This window comes from Harmonia axyridis, chromosome 2 (assembly GCF_914767665.1).
Source record: "Harmonia axyridis chromosome 2, icHarAxyr1.1, whole genome shotgun sequence".
Lineage (NCBI taxonomy): Eukaryota > Metazoa > Arthropoda > Insecta > Coleoptera > Coccinellidae > Harmonia > Harmonia axyridis.
This window is the reverse complement of record NC_059502.1, coordinates 39,839,634-39,866,039: the sequence shown is the minus strand read 5'-3', so window position 1 is coordinate 39,866,039 and position 26,406 is coordinate 39,839,634. Positions and strand designations below refer to the sequence as shown.

General features: G+C 33.5%; 2 protein-coding genes across 5 annotated transcripts in view; both read right to left on the bottom strand.

Moving 5' to 3' along the window:
* LOC123672379 (pyruvate dehydrogenase phosphatase regulatory subunit, mitochondrial) overlaps positions 1-26,406 on the bottom strand; it is a 280,794-nt gene that overhangs the window by 214,064 nt on the left and 40,324 nt on the right. The window lies entirely within an intron of this gene.
* Positions 21,197-25,310, bottom strand: LOC123672392. Of its 2 annotated transcripts, XM_045606495.1 has the most exons (3): positions 24,894-25,310; positions 23,469-24,601; positions 21,197-23,389 (listed from the first exon to the last, which is right to left on the bottom strand). In XM_045606495.1, the coding sequence occupies exons 2-3, from the start codon at positions 24,595-24,597 to the stop codon at positions 23,337-23,339; spliced, it is 1,182 nt and encodes a 393-aa protein (XP_045462451.1). In that variant the 5' UTR covers positions 24,598-24,601; positions 24,894-25,310; the 3' UTR covers positions 21,197-23,336. The 2 variants fall into 2 exon arrangements, with proteins under 2 accessions (XP_045462451.1, XP_045462450.1); XM_045606494.1 differs by having other exon boundaries at positions 23,469-25,310.

Sequence of the window (26,406 nt, the reverse complement as noted above, 5' to 3'; positions counted from 1 at the left end):
GAGCCAATTGTGGAGACGATGGGCCTCAATGGGATGTCTGCTTTGTGTACTTTAGGAAGTCCATATATTCTTGGTGGAATCGCTTTATAGGTGGTTAATTTTCTGGCCATGGAAGCATCAATAAAACCTTTGTCTTTCAGTTGTTTGACAATTTTGTTGTTTTTACATTGAAATTCATTGGTAGGGTCTCTCCTTAATTGTTTGTAAACTGACGAGTCTTGTAGAAGCTGGTTCATTTTCTGTTCATACTGTTCTGTGGAAAGTATTACTGTGATGTTACCTTTGTCAGCAGGAGTGATAACCAAGTCATCGTGTGTCTTGACAAATCTTCTAGCATTGGTCAAAAGGTAGTGCTCAAAGTTATGTGTCATCTTTGAATTGTGCACGAAGTTGGTAATAGCATTAGTGCATTTAGCCCTCAAGATATTCTGCCTGGTGATAGGAGCCAAGTTGATTATGTTCTCTACATCTGCCACAATATTCCTGATAGGTATGTCTTTAACAGGAAGGGGAGCCACACCAAATTTAGGTCCCAGACTCAAGATAACCTTAACTTCTGTGGGAATCTGTGTAGTAGTGAGATTGCAAAGCCATTCATCTCTGATTTGGATGGACTGGATTTTTCGTTTTTTTAGTGCAAGGAACTTCTTTTCAAGAAGCTTCTTGTTGTTGGAAAATACTTTCTTGTATGATCGGTTCTGTGAAATGTAAAATCGTTCAAGGATGTTAGTTGGAACGAGTACCAACAATTCAGTTTTCAGGTATTCCAAAGTGGAAGAAAAATTATTGATTTTCTTTATGGTGAAGGAAATCTCCATGTTAAGAATTCTGGTAGATATTTTTTTGTTAAAAAGACTAACCTTTCTGTTGTTTTCGGCATCATCTGATAAGAGGTTGGTCAAACATTTGATGTTCTGGACGATATGTCTGGGTAAAATACCGGTCGTTCTGCAATGGAGCAAGAAGTTTCTTCTACAAGCCAACTTCGCCAATTTGGTGTTCAAGGCTATGGGCTCACTTGAACACCAAAATACCGGTCGTTCTGCAATGGAGCAAGAAGTTTCTTCTACAAGCCAACTTCGCCAATTTGGTGTTCAAGTGAGCCCATAGCCTTGAACACCAAATTGGCGAAGTTGGCTTGTAGAAGAAACTTCTTGCTCCATTGCAGAACGACCGGTATTTTACCCAGACATATCGTCCAGAACATCAAATGTTTGACCAACCTCTTATCAGATGATGCCGAAAACAACAGAAAGGTTAGTCTTTTTAACAAAAAAATATCTACCAGAATTCTTAACATGGAGATTTCCTTCACCATAAAGAAAATCAATAATTTTTCTTCCACTTTGGAATACCTGAAAACTGAATTGTTGGTACTCGTTCCAACTAACATCCTTGAACGATTTTACATTTCACAGAACCGATCATACAAGAAAGTATTTTCCAACAACAAGAAGCTTCTTGAAAAGAAGTTCCTTGCACTAAAAAAACGAAAAATCCAGTCCATCCAAATCAGAGATGAATGGCTTTGCAATCTCACTACTACACAGATTCCCACAGAAGTTAAGGTTATCTTGAGTCTGGGACCTAAATTTGGTGTGGCTCCCCTTCCTGTTAAAGACATACCTATCAGGAATATTGTGGCAGATGTAGAGAACATAATCAACTTGGCTCCTATCACCAGGCAGAATATCTTGAGGGCTAAATGCACTAATGCTATTACCAACTTCGTGCACAATTCAAAGATGACACATAACTTTGAGCACTACCTTTTGACCAATGCTAGAAGATTTGTCAAGACACACGATGACTTGGTTATCACTCCTGCTGACAAAGGTAACATCACAGTAATACTTTCCACAGAACAGTATGAACAGAAAATGAACCCGCTTCTACAAGACTCGTCAGTTTACAAACAATTAAGGAGAGACCCTACCAATGAATTTCAATGTAAAAACAACAAAATTGTCAAACAACTGAAAGACAAAGGTTTTATTGATGCTTCCATGGCCAGAAAATTAACCACCTATAAAGCGATTCCACCAAGAATATATGGACTTCCTAAAGTACACAAAGCAGACATCCCATTGAGGCCCATCGTCTCCACAATTGGCTCAGCGTCAGTTGAACTCAGTCAATTTATGACACAGATTCTCACAGAAGCATTCTCAGATTTCCATGATTATACCATAGCTGACTCTTTCCAATTTGCTTCCAAAATTAATAACTTTATATTACCCCAAGGGTATAAACTCATTTCCTTAGATGCTGTCAGTTTATTCACGAATATTTCACTAGAGCTAGTTATACAAATTATCCAACAGGAATGGTCCAGAGTAAGTCAGGTCACAACCATAGATATATCCCTTTTTATAATGATCTTAAAGTTTTTGTTTGAGTCCAGCTATTTCGTTTTCAAGGGTTCCTTCATTTCACAAATCTTTGGCTGTGCAATGGGGAGTAAAATCAGTCCCATTTTGGCTAATATAGTCATGTCAGTGCTTTTGAAATATTGCATTCCTCTACTGCCCTTCCAGGTGCCGATTACCTATCAATATGTTGATGACCTTCTCCTTGCTATTCCCGAAGACAGGACTGCTACGACTTTGGCAGTTTTCAATAACTACGACCCACACATTAAGTTTACTGCAGAAGAAGAAACTGAAAATGGTGTCCCATTCCTTGACACCATAGCTATCAGGTGTGCAGGTAACATTGTAAAATTGGATTGGTACCAAAAACCGACCTCTTCAGGTCGCTATATACATTATAGTTCCAACCATTCTTGGGCTATGAAAACTAACTTAATTAAAGGTATGTTTCGTAGAATTAAGAAAATCTGCCATCCAGACTTTCTTCATAACAGTGAAGAAAAGTTGCTTAAGATCTTTGAGAACAATGGTTACCCTAGGATGTTTTTGAACAGATGTCGGCATTCTCTAACTTCTGACCAAGTCGACGAGGTCCCACAAATAAGAACATCGACATTAGTCGAACCTGCCACACATGACAAATATGTAAGCCTGCCCCTCATTCCACCATTAACAGGTAAATTGACCAAAATTCTAAAAGAAATTGAGAACATAAAAATTGCGAAGTACAATCCTTTAGTAGTAGGCGTTCTTTTCAGCCAAACTAAAGATAGGATCCACACCATGTCTAGATCTGACGTGGTTTATCGCATTCCATGTGAGAACTGTGAGTCTGTGTATGTTGGACAGACATCACAATGTTTGAAAAGACGTATCTCAATACATAAGAGTGACGCCAGATTACGACCTGATAGATGTGCATTGGCTAGCCATTCGTCCTCTCTAGACCACCATTTTAAGTTTGATGAAGTTGAAATATTATGTACCAATTCTAACTATAATAAAAGAAGTTTCCTTGAAATGTGTTTTATGAATGAAAATGAAAATAATATAAATAAGAAGACTGACTTGAAGAATTTAAGTGTTGTATATAGTTATTTGTTATCCTTAGATCGTAGGCCATCTAGACAAACATGACTTTATGTCACTTTGTGAATTGTTGTTTTCTCTGTGTTCCCCTGTTCTGTGAGTTTTAACCTTTAAAATTGACATATGCATTACGGCAACGTTTCTGATATTTCTACGATTATTGTATTTTTATTGAATTTTATGAGTAGAAGACCAATTATAGCTGCACTTATCATCTTAAATAACACTGTCCAGTCAGATGTAAGCATAGATTGCTGTTTTTACAACTTTGTAATTTGTGTAATTTTTTTAGCATCCTGAAGAAGAAACGCATATTGTTTTGAAATATAGATGAATAGACTATAGACTGTTGATCTTTTCTAAATTGCCTAGATACCCAACCACACCTCCTTATATATATATATATATATATATATATATATATATATATATATATATATATATAATGTTAACAGAGGCATGCGGGTGGTGGATTCCATGCCTGGTTAGGAGGGCTCGTGCTTTTCGATCTAGATCTTGTAGATCTGAAGTGGACCATTTGATCACTCCGAATGAGTACTCTATGCAAGGTATGGCCCAGATGTTGATTGCATTAAACATTGCCTTGGAGTTCAACTTGCTTTGAAGCACTTTTCTGAGTCTGGTCAGAAACTTCTCTCTGAACACACCCTTCATCTCAGTGGTCTTTATGTCCAGGGCTTGTTGCACTCCAAGGTATTTATAGGACTCTTGAGGACCCAGCCCTGGTATGGTTATATCGTCCATCACATGCAGACCAGCACCGTCATATATATATATATATATATATATATATTTTTTTTTTTTTTTTTTTTTTTTTTTTTTTTTTTCTTACCACCTTTATAGGGTATGGCTTGAGGAGCGAGAATGCCGGGCCGAGTTGGCCAAGGCATTGTTACTCACTGGTCAAAAATCCGCGTACAATTCTTGTCGTCCACAAGATCACCTCTCTTTGTGCATCCGATATGAGTCTCTCTTCCAATCCAAGATGGTGAGTATTTTCAACTAAATGTTCCTCAACCAGTCCATTCGTGCTGATGATAAGGGGAAGTATCGTAGTGCTGGTGAGTTTGTAGATTTCTTTTAATTCGAATGACTATATATATATATATATATATATATATATATATATATATATATATATATATATATATATATATATATATATATATATTGCGATCAATAATTTTCTTATATATATATATATATATATATATATATATATTGTCTCCAGATAACAGTCGTACTATAAATATCGTGAATCTATTAAGGGAATTCGACTGATAAGAAGGATTTCGGTTTTACTCTTTATTCATACCAAGCTTTCGGAACTGATTGGTTCCTTCCTCAGGGTTACTACAATTTCAACAATTAAAATTAAAATTACATATACAAAAAAAACTATCACAAATCTTTAAAAACAGTCACTTACAGAATTTGAGGTTATCTCCTTAATAAGTTAAAATTCATCAATTAACGCAAATTTTCAAGTAAATTAGTCTCAAATACTCTATCAGTTGGATTAATCTTTCTTTGTCAATTGGATGTGAAGTATAAAAAGTGTGTCTAACCTAACTTGATTATTTTCTTTGGTACATATCACAGAATCGCGTCGCGTCAACTTTGGTTCACTTTTTCTTCTTATTTTTATTCGTCTAGTGGTCCATCATAGAATCGTTCCCGGTTTGGATATGTTAACAGGAAGGTGTAAACATTGCTTAATCTTTGTACGTCGGTTTTTTTATTTATTGGATTTTCTTGATTTCTTATGTTGATCATTTCTTGTATCAGTCTTTTATTATATTTACCTTCCGTACATAATACTTCTGTATTTTCAAAATCAATTTTGTGATCCTTTTTCATTGAGTGTACAGCTAAAGCACATCGTGGGTTCATTGTCCGGATATCACTCTTATGTAACGTTAATCGACTCTTTAACCATTGAGATGTCTGTCCCACATAGGTGCCATCACATTCGAAACATTTAATTTTATATACTACATTAGATTTCAGTGGGTTTGGTGTTTTATCTTTCAATTTACTGTATAACATCTTGATAGTTTTCGTGTTGTATGTACTTATTTTTACTTTTTCATCTTTAAAACAATTCTTAATTTTGCTGGTTAGATTTCCTATGTTGGGAAGGCTGCCATATTTTATTACAGGATCATCTTGAACTATATTTTCAATTTGTTCAGGTTTTCGTCGAGGTTCTGTTATGGAGACTCTGTCAGTTTCATACATTAGTTTGTCGAGCATTTGTTTTGGATAGGAATTTTGCCGAAAGATCTCATGTAATTTCTTTATGTTCGCATCCACCATATCTGGATCGCAGATTCTTTGTATCCTGTTTTTCATTTCTTTGATACAATTTATTTTCATGTTTATCGGATGTTCTGATTTGAAATGTATGAATTTGTTTGAATTTGTTTCTTTTTGATACCAGTCCAGTTTAATTATGTTATTTATTCTGCAAACCTTTGTATCCAGGAATGGAACAGAATTATTTTCATCTTCTCTTTCACTTGTAAATTGGATGTTCAAGTCAAAACTGTTAAATACCTGAATTATCTCCTCCAAGCCTGTTTTCGGTATTGCAAGTATCAGTTCCGAAAGCTTGGTATGAATAAAGAGTAAAACCGAAATCCTTCTTATCAGTCGAATTCCCTTAATAGATTCACGATATATATATATATATATATATATATATATATATATATATATATATATATATATATATATTTATCCAACGGACGTATTCAGTCCCGTTAAACTTGGCAGGCTACCTCAGACCCATGTGATCCGAGTGGTTTCTTGGAGTGTATATATGAAAAATCAGCTGTTTGAAAATATAACTCCTTAGGCATCCAAAGAGGGGAAAACTTTTTTTTCATTCAAGAAAGTTATATATTTAGTTCTCTTTTTGAGACCCGTCACGTTCCGCCGACTTTTCATTCCCACATATACTCGACTGACATGTACGGCCGCCCTTGTCGATCCCAGCGGTGTTGTCAGATCGCAGGGTCTTATCGCGTCTATTCGATATACGATATTGTTATAATTGTATAAGTGGCGTTGAGAATTGAATAAGTGAAGATAATATTGCATTTTTCGCATGGTTCAGCTATTTCATGAAATATGTTTATCGAATCTCAACTGGTACTTTGAATGAATGAAAATTTGCTAGAAGGTCCGTAATTTTCTAATATCAAGAAATGATCTCAAACGATTGTAATTGAATCCTTTATGAAAAATCTGAGGTAAAACCGATTCTGTTTTTACATGCGATAACTTGTGAAAAGAACAAGCTACAGTCTCATAACTTCTTGAGTAGCTTGATAATACGAAATCTTTGCGCGATTTCGAAGATAAAGCCGTCTGAAATTTTATTTCCTCAGTGTTAGAATGCTACCAATTCAATGAATTGAAATTTGGAAATCACTTGAACTACAATGGATCAATTGAATGGGCAGAATGAGTATGAATCAATCCGCTAGTGATTCAAGAATAAATATCGGATAAAATTTGAAATATCAGAAAATGCCTGTCAGATGTCGATGGAATTTTAGGTTTTATGTGTAAGGGTGATAAGTCAGATGACTTGTCTCAAATTTCAGTTTTGTAATCATTATGCATCAAATCTAATCGATTGAACTCCGAATAAAACATAAATTGTTTTCTGTGAATAATAATAAATTCAGAAAATATTGATATCGTACAATATATCCGCCACATCACGATTATATTATGTTTGTATCTGGAGTTAATTGATGAAATATGTTATCTCAAATTTCGGTTATGTAGGTTTTTCACGTGAATCAATGAGTTCTTGTGTTTGAAGAGACCACAGCGAAACTTTCGTGAGATGTTGTATTTGATCGACCAGTTTTTGACTAAGTACATAAAAAGCAGGACGAACAATCAAATGATGTGGAATTTATAGCGAGAAAACAACGAGAAAAAATAAATGGCAAAAGAGATATTATGATTTTGTCAATTTCTTAATACGTTTAATAGTAATAATTCTTAGTTACAACTAAATTGAATGAGATAAACATTCTTAGAATTTGTCTCAGAAACTGAAATCATCTGAAAAAATTAGAATGTGTGAAGGAAATAGATATTGTGAGCGGGTATATGAATGAAAAACTCATTGAAAAAATAATAATAATAAAAACTCAAAATATCACATGACTGCAAGTCTGCAAAAAAGGTTTGAAAATAACAAAACAAAAATAAAATGAATACTTTTCAGTCTCAATGAAATATTTTCGATAACAATCTATTTTTGCTGGAATTCTATATATAACAGGATTTTAATTCTAACTCAGTCATAATTCTGGAAACTTGGTGAATGCATTGAAATGAATTCCATACATTCACCTATTCTGGGAGGCTTCTTGTTCCTTACATGATTACATGAAGTGTTTGAAGTTTTAAATTATTCTCCTCTTCTGACCATATGTGGCGTTCCTGTTTTATTTCTTTAAGTGCCACGTCAGTTGAAGAAGTATCAAATATTAGATTTTTCTTGAAAATTTCTGGGCTTTTCACTGCCATTATATTAAACAGAACCTATATAAAACATTTAATATTCCTGCCTGATTTAGAAGGTGTACAGGGTGGGCAAATTTCGATGTTTTTGCACTACAACTTTTAATGAGCACAGAAAAATTGAGCTTTCTATTACAAGAGCAGTGTCCTTCCGTTAATCTGATTATCACTATGCTTTTCACTTATTTCTACCAAATTCAAATCTAGATATGTTTTGTAAATTGTTCATCTAAAAATTGATTTGGAAATAACGAAAAGATCCATATGATCGAATTCTTCAATCGAAGGTCTTGTAATGAGATGGATGTATCAGAATAGTAATTTACGTAACAAGTCCGGAAAATAGGGTTTTTTTGGACGAATAGACAAAATTCCAGGACTCGCTTACGCTCGTCCTGGAAGTCTGTGAGTCCAAAAAAACCATTTTCGGGCGTGTTGCGTACAATATTTTTTCGGCAACCATGTAAAATAACACTATCGCTGCTGCTTTCCTAATTTTATTGCGATTGCGATAAAAAAACATGCAAATTTTTGACAACTGATTTCATATGAACTGTCAGCCCTCATCTCGGATTCTATGGATTCTATGCTTCTTTTCCGGCCTAGTCCGGGAAGTACGTACTTTCCGGACTAGGCCGGGAAATGCTACTTTCTCAGAGAAAAAGCGTCCGGGAAGTGAGCACTTCCCGGACGGTTGCCGAAAATATTATTTTCATAGGTCTCCAGAATGAATAAGCACCATTTTAAATAGAATATGAAACATCGCATATAGGATTGAACTCAACAATATAATTACGAAGGGAACAAAATAATATTTAACCTAATAACGACAATAATGCACAGTCGACATATCTTCTCGATATGTCGCACCGAATTCAATAGATGAATATTTGAAACTGTGTTCAAGCAACCTAGGAAATTTTCTCCGAGTTCATTTATATTTTCGAAACTCTTTTTATGAAATATATCTAGATTCGAATTTTGTATAAATGAGTAAGAAGCATAGAAATAATCAGATTGCCGGAAGGACACTGCTCTTGTTATAGAAAGCTCAATTTTTATGAGCTCATCAACATTTGAAACCATAGAAATATTGAGACTCTTAGGTAAAAAAAGGTTTTTGACCATTTTCTGTTGTTTATTTTAATACAAATCATTCAATGTTATATATTTTTGAAATCAGGAAAAATTAAGCTTTCAAAACATGGCATAGAAATTTAATGTTCCCTTTGAAAAAAAACATAACTTTGGGTCATAGCTTCGTAATTAAAAACCTTTTCGAAAACACGAGCACGCCACTGGATTCTACGTAAAAAAGTGTCTGTATAATGTTTAAATTTCGGAGCTCTAGCATCAGTATTAGCGGAGATGTAAAAGTTTTTCGATATCGCCATTTTTCCAATTTTCGCTTTTATAACTCGAAAACAAAAGGTGGCCAAAAATGAATTCTACCCTTGTTAGTTTCTCAGAACAAGAGACCGAGAACATGGGGTATCAGATTTTGTCTATCACCTCAGGTTTAGAAGTTGTAGTGCAAAAACATCGAAATTTGCCCACTCTGTGAGGAGAAAATCAAATTTTGTCCCAGATATACAACATAAATTAACTATTGAACTGCTCAAAATAGTCATCATTCATTTTTCATTGCAATTAAGTTTTGAAATCATTATACAAACGTGTTTTTTCAGATGTAAATCAGAAATATTTCTATGCAAAATAACAATTTTCTTCCTTCTGGAACATATAAAAAACTAAATATTAATTATTCATCAAACTTCAAAAATCATCGAAAGTTTTACTTTCACATGACACTTCAGACAATGTTAATTATCGTTGGGCATCCAAATTTATGAATTTAACTTCGTTAGATTTGTCCCATTGATCACATTTGAAGAGCACCATTTATCAGATGAAAAATTCTGAAAAGAAAATACTCGGCAATGTTTAATTCAGAAAACTGTGTGGCCACCAAATTTAAGTATATGACGTTCTCAGATTATAATGGAAAGGCTTTAGGATGATTTGCTTTGTGGAACTGAATTTTTTGACTATTTATATAGTTTGATGAGCAATTTATATATCATGTTAACATTATGAAAGGGAAATGAAAGCAATTTCATTTCTCATATAAATTTATATGATACACATTTAAAAATCACAAGATTGTATCATAACTATAATAACTAATTGCAATACAAAATGATTACACCAATAGATACTAATGAAAAAAGCGCCTGTAGAATGTTTTTGTTTCATATCTATAGCACTAATGATAAAAATGTTATGGGAAATATTCTTTATACCCCATTTTCAAATTCTTGTTGCTTTAACACAGATATACAGAAAGGCAGACCAAGAAACATTTGAATGGACGGACATACAGAAGTACGAAAAAACAATCAGACATACGGATGAAATGACATACACACAAACAGGCATACTGACGGAAGGACAAACAAAAAATTTGACATACGATTTTTCATCAGGGAGTCGAACTCTATCGTTCGAGATAATTTTCGGCTTACTATGCGAAAACGAAATAGTTATTTATTATATAAGGGAAAAAAGTATCATTATCGTTTTTCCTGTCACAGAAAAAAATAGTGTATTATACACGGGAAAAAAGTATTAGATTTTAGCTCTCGGTTTTTTGTCTCCCTCCGCTTCGCGTCGGGAGACAACATAACCTCGAGCTAAAATCTAATATTTTTCCCGTGTATAATACACTATTTTTTTCTGTGACAGGAAAAACGATAATTCAATAGTGAAAGACCATATTATTACAATATATTAAAGTCAGAATGTTATCGATATGAAATTTTAATTTTTAAACTAGTAAGCTGCAATTAGACCTGCGTTGCTAAGGGAAACTTCAAAGTAATCAAATATCTGTCAATTTAATTTTGTGGTTTGTTTCAAAAATTGCGAACTCAGTAATAATTGTTTAGTAGTTATTTTGTTGAATAATATAAATTTAAAAAATGTCTGATTCCGTGTTTTCTCTGACTCCACTGGAGTTGATAGAAGCAGCGAAAGTAGCGTCACGAAAATTATTGACAGCTAAATCGCGGAAAATATACGAAACCGCGTATTCAAGATTTATGGAATGAAAAATGAAAAAGACATGCAGTTCTTTCTCGGAGACAGTGTTATTGGCTTATTTTTCTGGCACAGCAACAAAAGACATCAACAGTGTGGTCGAATTATTATTATTACTTTATCTATATGTAGATAAATATATATCCGGGAAAAAAGTACTCACTTTTTTCCCGGGGAAAAAAGTAATTTCGTGAAAAGTCATATTTTGTTACCTGTCAACAGAGATAAAATGTCAAATTTTTTCCCGTCACAGAAAAAACTATTTTTCTCATCTTTAACATTCTGTGTTATTCGAATCAGAAATGCATGTATGGGGTCCTAGGGAAAAAATAAAATAATCTTGGCTAGGAATAACTTCTAATATATTTACACTATCTTCCGATCTGTAATGATGCCTCTTCGGTGCACATTGCTTAATATAAAGAACCTCTCTTTCAATGTCGATACCTACAATACAGATTTCAGTTGAGTAATAATTTGTATTAGGAGGATTGCTGGTAAGAGGTGAATAAACGTAGCACAGGATAGGGAGACATGGAAGCGGTTGAAAGAGACCTATGTCCAGGAGTGGACGAATACAGGTTGAAGAAGAAGAAGAATAATTTGTATCACTAAAATTAGTGAGGCTTTAATAAAATATTGCTTCAAACAATATCATGAACTAATGAAATTGTCTAATGGAGTAATCAGAATCTATTCTATAAAAAATTGTAATAATAATAATACTCATCACTGTCGCAATTTTTACTATTCATTTTACTCCGCGTGGACATAGTTCCTTCAGTTCTCAACACAACTTATGCCAGTTAAACGATGCTACAATAACCCGAAAATTTCACGCTCTTTTGAATGTCGAATAAACAAGATCGAATTCGACATGCGAGAACGCCCCACTCTGTATATAATTGTTATGGTCCAATCAACGTCTCCAGTCCCTCAATGTAGTAGGCTGAAAATGAAAGGCAACTATTTCTATATTAGATATTTCATCCTTTCTGCATATGAACCTGAAACTAACACTTGGCAACTTATACAAGCCCAGTAAATACGGCCGTCGTCATGAGAAATACTCATTTGGAATTTTCTGTACGCAGCTCGAAAATCATATATTTCAGCTATTTACATTCTATGCAGGTGATGTATGTAAGGAAGGAAAACGTTTTCATGATTTGATTCTTGTATGAAAATTAGAAGGATTATCTACTGTATATGGAAATAAAGTGATTAAAATATCTATTTCACAACAACGAACAATATCTACGCTTTGTTCCATCAAAATCGTAAGAGAATGAAAAATTGTATCGTCATCCGAAAAAATTCTTTCACGCAGACGGCATCGGAGGTTAGGTTACCTAACCTAACCTCCGTTGCCGCCTGCGTGAAAGCCTTCTTTCGAATGACGAAACAATTTTTCATTCTCTTACGATTTTGTTCGAACAAAGCGTAGATGTTTTTCGTTGTTGTGAAATAGAAAGACGATCACTTTATTTCCAAATTTAGTATATACAGAATGGAAATGCTGTCCTAACCTCTTTCTTCAATAATTGGTTTCCTGAACAATATAATTGAACAATTCAATTTGTTATGGTTTTTTGATGGCAAAATATTTCTTGCAGAATTTTTATATTGTGAATACTTTTCTATTGTCACTAGATCTCTTCAGTTCTCATTTCATATCAATGAGTTAGTGCACCAAAGAATGAAATATTCTAAGATTTTGTGTGTCTGTATTGAAAGTGGTCAGATACACTTGTAAGCTTCGATTTATTTCAAAAAAAGTTTGTACTCTGCTCTTTCGATATTCTTTTCCAAAGTCTATTTATATATCTAAAATATCATTCTCACAAAAATAATTCCGAACATGATGCAGAGTAATATTATTCGATGTTTATTCAGAGCAGTTATAAATATCAAAAACCCTAAACTCGCCAACACACTATTTGGGCTGTCTGGAATGTATCTGGAAATGAGGCTGATTTCGAAAAAAAAATTGAAATACTCCTTCTAATTTTCATACAAGAATCAAATCATGAAGTTGCTTTCCTTCCTTACTTATATCACCTGCATATAAAGTAAATAGCTGAAATATATGATTTACGAGTTAACTTAAGTTATTGCGTAGACAATAACTCAAGTTCTATACAGGGTGATTCCAAATTAGACTTGAATCTTGGAGAATAAGTTGGTATGACTCATTTGCGGTCGTTTGAGTCATATTTATTGATAACCCTAAATCCATAGTTTCCGTGTAATTTGAGTTCTTTTGATTCTTAAAAGATTTTCTACCTTAGTTCATTTTTCGTCTTCATTTTCCACGTTGATCCCAATTCGATAATTATTTCGCTTTGAAGTTATCTGAACAGTATATGTTTGGCATGCAACTTTTGATTTGCGAGAAATATTTTCGAATCTGGCCAATTTACTTCTTTTTTTCTCAAGAGAAGTTTCCGCATTCACTTGTTTCGTGCAATCATAGGCAGAAAAATTATGAAGAATTTTTGGAAACAGATATGAAACCTCTTTTCTCGAAGTTTCGTTGATTGATAGGCGTGAAATAATTTTTCAATAGAATGAGTGTTTCGCAAACTAGGCTCAACGTTCGTATATTTTTGAACGAATTGCTTCCTTATCGAAGGATACATATGACGGAACCTGTTTCGTGCCCAGTGAGATGTACAGCTCCAACAACTTCGGATTTTTAAGTTTGGGACAGATTCAAATGAATGGTATATGAAAAATCCTCTTACGTTCACGTATAATTTGGAATCATAGTTTATACGTTTCATTTAAGTTATTAAGAAAATTTGTACCACTTATGAAAATTTTCATGTATCTCTGTTCCATTAAGCAGAATTCCACGTTCTCTAAAGGAAAGCATTTATTACAACGACTCCCATGGAAGAATACTATTAGTTTCAATAAGTTCTTCAAATATGGGTGCTAGGTTCATAATTGAAAGGATCACTATTCAATTCTCATGACGTCTATTCAATGTACCGGGTTTGTATAACCTTCAAATCGTATGGTTTTTAGATGTTTATATCAGAAAAATGGAATATCCGATTTACAAGCTCTATAAGAACAAATAAAAAATGATTTCTATCGACGTCGGTCCTATATACCGGGTTTGTATAAGCAGTGCGGAGTGTGAGGTTTAAGTTTATATACAATCTACAGCGTTGTCATATTTAGGGTCTGGAGAAGTAGATCGAATATATCAATTATATACAGCGTGCTGGCCTCGATACAAGCGCCCTCGCACTGGCCGAACCCTGAAGTTTTCTGTATATATTATGATGTTTCACCAATTTTTCACACCCGGCTGAAAATTTACCCCTGGCATCCCCGAACGTCCCTGATCAAGAATATATGGTTAAACGTTACCAGACCCGGAGCCGGGTCTGACAACGTCAGTTTTGGACTGAAAAGTCGGTAGAGTATATCGATTCGGGTCTGTATAAGCGGTCAAACAAATCTATATATATATATATATATATATATATATATATATATATATATATATATATATGATTTTTAGTAGTAGTAAGTATATATATATATATATATATATATATTTTGTTTTTTTTTTATATATATATATATATAAAAAAAAATATATATATACAGGGTGGCCACTTTTTCAATGGGATTGTATTGGTAACTTTTAAACCATAAGAGTTAGAAGGTCGGTCAAATAGAGAAAAAGTTGCATGCATAGTAGCATTATCAACCAGTTCAAACAAATCGAGATTATCAGGGCCGGTTTTCGAGATATCATAAGAAAATTAAATTATGTCATTTTGATTTTTCTTTTTTTCCCACTTTATTTTAAATATTATCAAAAAATGTTACAGGAATTTTTTATTCGACAGTAAATTATCCTCAATTTGACTTAATCAGATTTCGTATCCAACGTTTCGTACTCTCTGGGCCACCCTCAACCTCATTTTTTTCAATACGGACCTGCATATTTTATGACATTTTTCGGAATAACTTTTAACGCTGAATTCAACGATATATCATACAATGTAATTCAAAGTTGATTTTCAGGTGATTTAGACCCTCATCCAAATTTAATGGTGTGTATGTAAAAAAAAGAAGTCTATTAACGATATCAATGTTCTGACCCAAATTCAATCGAACCCAGAAAAAAATCGAGAACTGGGGCCAGTGAATGGAATTTTTCAAAAACTGCTGTTAATAAAATAGTCAAGAGACGCCTATACAATAATTTTAAATTTGAATACCAAGCCTTGCAAAAATTATATCGTAATTATCTCAAAATAAAGTTCGATTCTGTAATTTGTTTCAACGGAACAAATGACAAATACAACAATAGTGATCCTCGCGAGAAAATTGAGAATGTTTCGGAAGGTATTCAAGGAGACCAAACAAGCAAATGTATAAGAAGTATGGGTTCCAGAACCGTAAAGTGCATTTTACAAAATGGTGGACATTTCGAACATTTACTTCATTAATTTTCATTTACTTTCGAATAATCATTTGATTTTTCTGTCACTAAATGATACTTTCGTTTAATTATTATGAATTGAAATATTAAAATGATTATTATGAAAGAAGAACCAAGAAACCAGTATACTGGTTTCTTGTTCTGATTCTAATATATTCCATTTAGTTCAAGATGGGTAAGTTGATTTTCTTATCGAAATTTATTGCATATTGCATGTTGTTAATTAAACTAAATGAAGGTAATACAGATCCGACCCAAAGAAAATTGGATAAGGGTCAAAATCACCTGGAAATCTACTTTGAATGCCATTGTATGATATATCGTTGAATTCAGCGTTAAAAGTTATTTCGAAAAGTGTCTTAAAATATACAGGTCCGTATTGAAAAAAATGAGGTTGAGGGTCGCCCAGAGAGTACGAAACGTTGGATACGAAATCTGATTACGTCAAATTGAGGATAATTTACTGTCAAATAAAAAATTCCTGTAACATTTTTGATGATATTTGAAATGAAGTAGGAAAAAAAGAAAAATCAAAATGACATAATTTAATTTTCTTATGATATCTCGAAAACCGTCCCTGATAATCTCGATTTGTTTGAACTGCTTGATAATGCTTCTATGCATGCAACTTTTTCTCCATTTGACCAACCTTCTAACTCTTATGGTTTAAAAGTTACCAATACAATCCCATTGAAAAAGTGGCCACCCTGTATATACTTACTACTACTAAAAATCATATATATATATATATATATATATATATATATATATATATATATATATATATATATATATATATATATATATATATATATATATATATATATATATATATATATATATATATATATATATGACGGTGCTGGTCTGCATGTGATGGACGATATAACCATACCAGGGCTGGGTCCTCAAGAGTCCTATAAATACCTTGGTCACGTGTTTCGGGCTTTCGGCCCTCATCAGTACGGTGAACAAGTGTTAGGATGTGCAACACTTGAAAGAAACAACAAACAAACAGAGTCAACAACAGAAGCCAGCAATCCATTTGTGGTTTCAGCAGGAAGACCCAATGTGTTTTCGGGCAACAACCGACATCACCACGCGGAAAGCTATAGCTAACTGCGTGACATCCGAATCCAGGAATAATAACATGTCGGAAGGATAACGAGGGCAATTGTTCATAAAACAAATCATAAGGATAAGGACAGTCCCTCTCAGAGAAATACCAACCGTAGACACGTGTTTCGGGCTTTCGGCCCTCATCAGTACGGTGAACAAGTGTAAGGATGTGCAACACTTGAAAGAAACAACAAACAAACAGAGTCAACAACAGAAGCCAGCAATCCATTTGTGGTTTCAGCAGGAAGACCCAATGTATTTTCGGGCAACAACCGACATCACCACGCGGAAAGCTATAGCTAACTGCGTGACATCCGAATCCAGGAATAATAACATGTCGGAAGGATAACGAGGGCAATTGTTCATAAAACAAATCATAAGGATAAGGACAGTCCCTCTCAGAGAAATACCAACCGTAGACACGTGTTTCGGGCTTTCGGCCCTCATCAGTACGGTGAACAAGTGTTAGGATGTGCAACACTTGAAAGAAACAACAAACAAACAGAGTCAACAACAGAAGCCAGCAATCCATTTGTGGTTTCAGCAGGAAGACCCAATGTGTTTTCGGGCAACAACCGACATCACCACGCGGAAAGCTATAGCTAACTGCGTGACATCCGAATCCAGGAATAATAACATGTCGGAAGGTTAACGAGGGCAATTGTTCATAAAACAAATCATAAGGATAAGGACAGTCCCTCTCAGAGAAATACCAACCGTAGACACGTGTTTCGGGCTTTCGGCCCTCATCAGTACGGTGAACAAGTGTTAGGATGTGCAACACTTGAAAGAAACAATTCGGATGTCACGCAGTTAGCTATAGCTTTCCGCGTGGTGATGTCGGTTGTTGCCCGAAAACACATTGGGTCTTCCTGCTGAAACCACAAATGGATTGCTGGCTTCTGTTGTTGACTCTGTTTGTTTGTTGTTTCTTTCAAGTGTTGCACATCCTAACACTTGTTCACCGTACTGATGAGGGCCGAAAGCCCGAAACACGTGTCTACGGTTGGTATTTCTCTGAGAGGGACTGTCCTTATCCTTATGATTTGTTTTATGAACAATTGCCCTCGTTATCCTTCCGACATGTTATTATTCCTGGATTCGGATGTCACGCAGTTAGCTATAGCTTTCCGCGTGGTGATGTCGGTTGTTGCCCGAAAACACATTGGGTCTTCCTGCTGAAACCACAAATGGATTGCTGGCTTCTGTTGTTGACTCTGTTTGTTTGTTGTTTCTTTCAAGTGTTGCACATCCTAACACTTGTTCACCGTACTGATGAGGGCCGAAAGCCCGAAACACGTGTCTACGGTTAGTATTTCTCTGAGAGGGACTGTCCTTATCCTTATGATTTGTTTTATGAACAATTGCCCTCGTTATCCTTCCGACATGTTATTATTCCTGGATTCGGATGTCACGCAGTTAGCTATAGCTTTCCGCGTGGTGATGTCGGTTGTTGCCCGAAAACACATTGGGTCTTCCTGCTGAAACCACAAATGGATTGCTGGCTTCTGTTGTTGACTCTGTTTGTTTGTTGTTTCTTTCAAGTGTTGCACATCCTAACACTTGTTCACCGTACTGATGAGGGCCGAAAGCCCGAAACACGTGTCTACGGTTGGTATTCCTCTGAGAGGGACTGTCCTTATCCTTATGAGTTGTTTTATGAACAATTGCCCTCGTTATCCTTCCGACATATATATATATATATATATATATATATATATATATATATATATATATATATATATATAATGATTTCTAAGGGAATCGACCAAGGTTTACATCAAAAAAATACTCTGTTTTCTTTGCCGAGCTTTCGGATTTTATTCAATCCATCCTCAGGGCTTCTACAAGATATCAACAAAAATTATCAGTTACAATAAAAAGAAAAAATAAACATAAAACTGTCACAATGGTACATACAGTCATCGATAAAACTTGATTAAAATGAAAAACAAAAACAATTGAAAACATACTCACTGAAATCGAGGTTAAGGTGTCAACAAATATAAATTAATCACTAAGTTATTCATAAATCTAACAAAAATAAAAATATTTCAGGAATCTCAAAGTGACAACTGGGTATCTTATGTCGATAAAGGTCAATATTTTAATGTGGAATATAGAATGAAATAAGATGGTGGTATTTGCACATGCGTTTAAATCATTCAATTTAGACAGAAGATAAAAATCAATGAGACAAGGCATCAAACAATGGGTACAAGAGAGATGGTGGGTTTTGTTCACAAATTTTATTATTCATCAATAGGTCCATCATAGAAATTTTTCTCTCGGTTTGGGTATGTTAACAAATATGTGTAGATATCACTAAGATTTTGCGTGTCAGATTTACTGTTAATTGCTTCTTCTTCCTCATTGATATGGATCATCTCTAATATAATTCTTTTATTGTAATTCCGTTCTTTATCAATTATCTCTACATTGTCAAAAAGAAATTTATGATTTTGTTCTAATGAGTGCTTTGTTAGGGCACACCTTTTGTTCTTTTTATTTATGTCGCTCTTGTGAAGTGATATTCGATTTTTCAACAATTGAGATGTCTGACCTACATAACCACGCGAACAATCTTCACACTGTATTCTATAAATTACATTTGAATGCAACATAGTTGGAATGGTATCTTTCAGCCTACTATACAGTCTCTTAACAGTTTTGTAATTATATACTGCTATTTTCACATCTTCTCTACTCAAACATTTTTTTATTTTACTTTTACTATTTCTCTTAGAAATCATTATTATGGATGATCTACTGGATGAGTGCACAAGAAGATTAAATTTCAAAGTACCATTCTTAAAAAAATTTGTAGTTGACATAATTGCAGCAATACCTGAAGATCAAATTGAACAAACTCTTGAGTACTTAAACGCCTACAACAAAGATTTACAGTTCACAATCGAGAAGGAAGACAATGATCAAGGAGTTCCATTCCTGGATACCAAGGTACACAGACATGAGAATATTGTAAAATTAAATTGGTACAGAAAAACCACTTCATCAAATAAATTTATAAATTACCTATCAAATCATAATATAAATATCAAAATAAATTTTATAAAAGAAATGAAAGAGAGAATAAACAAAATATGCCATGAAAGCTACAGACAAGATGGATTAAAGAGATTATTCGATATTTTAAGACAGAATGGATATCCAACATCAATGATCAATAAATTGATTTATGCGTCGAATGAAACAACTGAATCAAACCAACAAAATCAAGTGAGAAATGAACCAACAAATAAACTTTATGCCTCTTTTCCAGATATCAAGGGGCTGACATCAAAGATCAAATCCATTTTTAGAGATGAGGAAGTGTTAGTAACAACTTACAACCAAAAAACCGTTAAATCATTATACACCATACTCAAGGACCCTATACAGAAGACATTGAAAAGTAATGTTGTGTATCAACTAAGTTGTCAAGATTGTCACGGTATTTATGTTGGCCAAACTTCCCAATGGGTGAAAAACAGAATAAATCTACACAGATCAGACATTAGAAGCGGTAAGGATAGATGTGCATTGGCGACACATGCGCATAACCTAGACCATCAAATTGACTTTGAAAACGTAGAAATTTTAAAAACTGAAAACAATTATCATAAAAGACTTATCCACGAAATGATCCAAATAAATAAAAGAGAAAAGTCTATAAATGAAAAATCTGATACTAAAATATTAAGTAATATATACAGCTATCTGTTAGAAAAAGAAACTGAATTCTATGACGGCCCACTCGATGAGTGATTAGACATAAGGACAGATGACATTCCGTCAAAAAAAATACGACCCAGTAAAAAAATATAAGTTGAAACAAGATTGCCATAGTACTTTTTGAGTTGAAATTAATTAGACATACTAAATTGTATTTTGAAATAAAAGGATTTTGCCATTTAATGATTGCACCAATTTCAATTGTTCATTGTATAACCTCAATTTCGGTAATTTACGAGATGATTTTAATTTACGTAAATGTATTGATGTTTTGTATCTGTTTATTTTAGACACCCTGAAGAAGCAATAAAGTATTGCGAAAGCTTGGTTTAGAAAAAAGAGTACCACTTTTTTTTTCCTATCACAATTGAGCCTCTATTCCCTGAAGCATAGTGTTTATATATATATATATATATATATATATATATATATATATATATATATATATATATATATATATATATATATATATATATATATATATATATATATATATATATATATATATATATATATATATATATATATATATATATATATATATATACTAGCGGACCCGACAGACGTTGTCCTGTACACACGTCTTTAATTTCATACTTTTTTTAATGAGCTGAAACAATCTGGACCGCTTTGATGAAAATTATTATTGAAAAGTTATTACTTTGTTAAATAAATAACAGCATCGTAAATGAAAACTTTAACTCATTTTAATGAAAGGTGAAAAAGCTTGCACTCAAAACATTTTATAACATATATATTTATTTTTTTTTAATTTACAAAAACTTAATTTATCGTAATGCCATTGGATGTACAATATTTTTAGTTAGTCCATGAGGAGTATAAACAAACAAACTCGATGGTTTTCCAACTCTGGAACACGCAACGTACAATTGGCCCTGAGAAAAACACGGATTTTCTAAATCTAAGCCACAAAATGTCATCGTTTGACCTTGTGACTTATTAATAGTCATAGCATATGCCAAACGGATCGGAAATTGTAAGCGTTTAAATGGTATAGGTGAATCTGAAGGAATCATTGGGATCCGCGGTAAAAGTACAATTTCACCTTGGAATTTTCCAGATAAAATATTCGCTTCAATAATGTTGCCCATGATTTTTTTTATAACTAATCGCGTGCCATTACACAATCTCGGGGCATTTAAATTACGAAGCAAAATTATAGGTGAGCCAATCTTCAGTCGCAAATTATGTGGTGGCATTCCAGGTAAATCTAAAGAATTCAAAAATTCTACTGGATAGTTGACCACTTCGTCAGGATCAACAACGGTGTCAATTGATTTAAATGTAATTTCATTACCAGGCAATGACTGTTGTATTTTAAAATTGATGGCGTCTACATCTAAATTTTTTGCAGCTAAAATAGCTCGCTCTCGTAGCCATTCATGATTAGTATAGTTATATCTTAAATCTGGAAAGATACTATTTATTAATTCATCTTTGGTAGCCACCATGTTGCAAAAGTTCTCTGGAAATTTAATAAATTGGGTATCTTCATACAGTTGAATTTTACCGTTGCCAATGTCTAACAATTGTTCAGAGAATCCTGACGCTAATGGATCATTTTGTAGTTGAACGCGCATATTGATAGTAAGGCTCAATTTACTGACACTCCGCCATAGATAAGATTCCTTCAAACATGCGTTTACTTCGTCTGCATATGTCGCACGTGGAATTACTGGCAATGTTTGCCTGAAATCACCAGACAGTAGCAGTAGAGCACCACCGAAAAGCCTAGTATTATCTTTGATATCCTTCAGGGACCTGTCGAGAGCTTCAAGCGAATGCTTGTGGGCCATTGTACATTCATCCCAAATAATAATTTTGCATTTTCTCAAAACTTCAGCCATGCCGGAATGCTTCTTTATGTTACACATTGCTTCGGGATTTGTATGAACATTCAAAGGTAACTTAAGTGCTGAATGCGCAGTCCGTCCACCATCAAGTAACGTCGCTGCAATGCCTGATGAAGCAATGGCCAATGCAATATGATTTTGTGATCGAATGCGCGCAAGTATCAGTGAGATGAGAAAGGTTTTACCAGTGCCACCTGGTGCATCCAAAAAAAGAATCCACCTTGTTGTGCTGCAATTGATGCGTTAATTTGATCATATACATTTCGTTGTTCAGCTGTAAGCACTTTTTCATTATTAGCAACAAAAGTAGCCAACGAAGTCTTATCAAACTGGTGTTCACGTTGAACATCACTGTTGATGATGTAAGAAGGTAAGATGGATAACCGTCAATATTGGTGATAGTATCAGTTTGACATGGTTTTGGAAAACGTTTCGTACATTTTCCATCATTCATGCATGGTGACATCATGTTTAGAGTACTGCATGGACCATGAATCATATTAGTAGTAACAATGTTAAACAGTTCTTGATCAACATTCGGATCTGGAATTTCCGCTGAAATAATTTTGTCAATTTCTTCTGGGCGTACTTTATCCACCAACCAAATCAAAATATGCGCATGAGGTAAACCTCGTTTTTGCCACTCAACAGAGTAAAGCCAACAACGTGTTTCACCAAAAACCGAGTAATGTGTGATCAAATTCATCAAAGATTTTAATTTTTGTTTAAAGACACGCGCAGTGATATTGTGGCGATGCATCGATGTTTGACCTGACAACAGCAAGTTTTTGATTTCATCCCAAATTTGGATTACATGTAAATGTGATAAAAAGATCTGGTCGACCGTATGCACGTACGTATGTCATAGCGTCTTGAATATATTCTTGCATATGACGCGGACTACCAATATATGATGATGGGAGAATATATGTGGTACCGATGTTGTTAATGACGTTTGTTGCATCTACATTACCGATTACTGCATCACGCAAATGAATATACTCTTCAGCTCGAAGTTTTGCTTGATTGAATTTTAACTTTCTTGGTCAGTTCTCCACCTGTAAATAAATATAATTATGAGATAAACAAAAATTATTCATTTAAAAAAAAAATTGTAAGATAATCTATAAGTTGTACCTGTAGTTGGATTCCGTTGTTTAATATTTAAATGATATCCGTCTTCTCCTTCCCAAAATATTAACGGATACTGCAAAGCATCGTAAGAACGATGATTGTCTTGAATTATTTGCATCGTATTATCTCTGCGTTGTATGCGAATGTCTCTACGTTCACATGGGTCACCAGCCATAAAAACTGCCACTTCATTAATGGTTGGAACATTATATGTGCCTGCGTGCTCTCCATAGGGTACTTTGTCTGCTTTAATAACAATGACATAGTTATCGTTTTGCAGTCTGTTAGAAAGAGTCTTGAACAATTGTACTAATTGGTTATGGTTTTGCAAAAACCTTTCCAAAATGTCCACAATTTCTTGTTCCTCCATCTGTTCTATATGGTTGTAAACGCAGCGTGTATGTGATTGTTGCTCTTCATTCCCCATAAAATAAATTTGTAAAAATTTTGGATCGGCATCAGGCATTGGAAGTAACGAACCAATTTGGTGATATACTTGGCCTTGAATTTTGAATGTGGATTCAAAATTACGGCCATCTTCATTATGAATAATTTTTGTTGCTGCAAATGATGTCAATTGGAAGCATGAATTCAATTTACGAATTTTCCGTAAAAATAATTTCGATTGAGATGTGATTCCAGTTAAAAGCGTTTTTAAAGGTTCTGGTGGTGGTTTTAGCGGTGGCAGTGATATTTTTCCAGATGCGCAACATAAACCAGCTGATTCACCTTTGTACTTGAAAGCATGACAATGTTGACACTCTTTGTCCATACTACCAATCGTGATCAATGCATGTGATGAATAATCTATTTCAGGATCATATACAAACGCGAGACGATTAAGTGATGCTCGTGCCAATGCTCGATTATCTTGTACTCGCTGTTGGTTACGTTCTCTATGTGCGTTGGTCGCTCGTTGACGTGCCTCTCGTTGTCTTAATGTATTAGCACGAAGACGTTGAGCACGTTGCTCTAAATTTTCATTTGCACGTGTACATGCAGCTCGATCTCCTAAATTTACATTATCCATAGAATGTTCTTCTACTGTTCTATTCAATCGATGATCATGAACTAATTGCGCGTGCTGAGTACGTCGACCAATATTTCTTGCTCTTCCACGAGGACGTGGCATTTTTCTACAAAAATAAAATATTGCAAAATAATATACAATGAATATGAGTTACTTATTGATAATGAATTTTTAATTAATTAACTCAAAAGATTTATTATGACAAATTTTAGATAAAGAACATGTAATCGCATTTTGTGAGTTTTTTTATTTAATATCTCCAAAAATGAATTAATTGTCAATAAAAATAATTAAAAAAATTCAATCCTCTAACTACACAAATAAACTTGAAGGTTATGTTGGTTGTTAATAAACGCACGTGTAAATTAAAAAAGATAATTTATAAAAAATATACTCACTTCGATTCCGCACTAAATTTACAAAATGTATAAGTTATTTATATACACTTCAGAACTCTTCGAAAACTAATGACATTAAATATTTTAATTAGCAACTTCACTTGAATAACACAATTATAACACAGAATAACGAAATACTTTTTCAAATTGATCGTAGCACTATCTGTCGGGACAAACTAAAATTAAAATAGAATAATATTGAATGCGATGATAGCGCCATCCGTCGAATCTGATGTAAAACATTCCAAAATCAAAAACTCCTTACAAATAAAAATTAATTAAAAAAACATCTGAATTCACAAAATTATTTATACACACTTCAAAACTCTTTAAAAAATAATTACATTTAATATTTTAATCAGCACAAGAATTGAATAACAAAATTTTTTTCAAATTAATCGTAGCACTATCTGTCGGGACAAACTAAAATTGAAATAGAATAATATTGAATGCGATGATAGCGCCGTCCGCCGGATCTAATGTAAAACATTCCAAAATCAACAACTCCTTATAAATAAGAAATTAATTGAAAAAACATTTTTCAGTAGACCAAACTGTAAATCTAAACCATTCTCGAATCTCCACGAACACACACAAAAAATTTCATCAAAATTGGTCCAGTCGTTTAGGAGGAGTTCAGTCACATACACACGCACACAAGAAATATATATATTAAGATATATACATATATATATATATATATATATATATATATATATATATATATATATATATATATATATATATATATATATATATACATATATATCTATATATATATATATATATATATATATATATATACATATATATCTATATATATATATATATATATATATATATATATATATATATATATATATATATATATATATATCAACAATTTTAATTCCCAATATACAACAATAGTTATAAGTATGATAAGGGGTGTGGGAAAATTGATAAGTGTTATAATTTCACTCTTCTTTATTTCATTTAGTCGACGTTTCGATCCCGATGGGGACCTTCTTCAGGACTCTACAATAGCAATAGAAAACAGTCAAAAACATGGCAATCACAAAACATGTAAAAATAGTACATACCGAAATACAGAGTTGTAAAGATCTTATTTGAACACAAATCAATAGCTCTCAAGAAAGCAATGAACAAGAACATCAACAAATTTAGCGAAAAAAGATCTGATATTTCGTTAGCACAAGAGTAGAAATCAATTATCATATGTAAATAAGGTAAACAGAAAAATCAACAAAATGAGAGGTTGTCAAAAAAGTTGTCAACCAGACTTGCCACAGAATACACGCACATGACAAATGAAACATAGAATAGTATTAAATCACACTTGGTCGCAGTAATTCACTCTCACCGAACTCAGAACAAATGCGATTATTGAAAGACTCCATGAACCGAATCCAATCCCCTCTCACAGAAATAGTCCGGAACACAGATTTCATTATTACGTTATCCCGACTGTAGAACTTGTGAAAATATTCATTCCATTTGATCCGTCCAATTC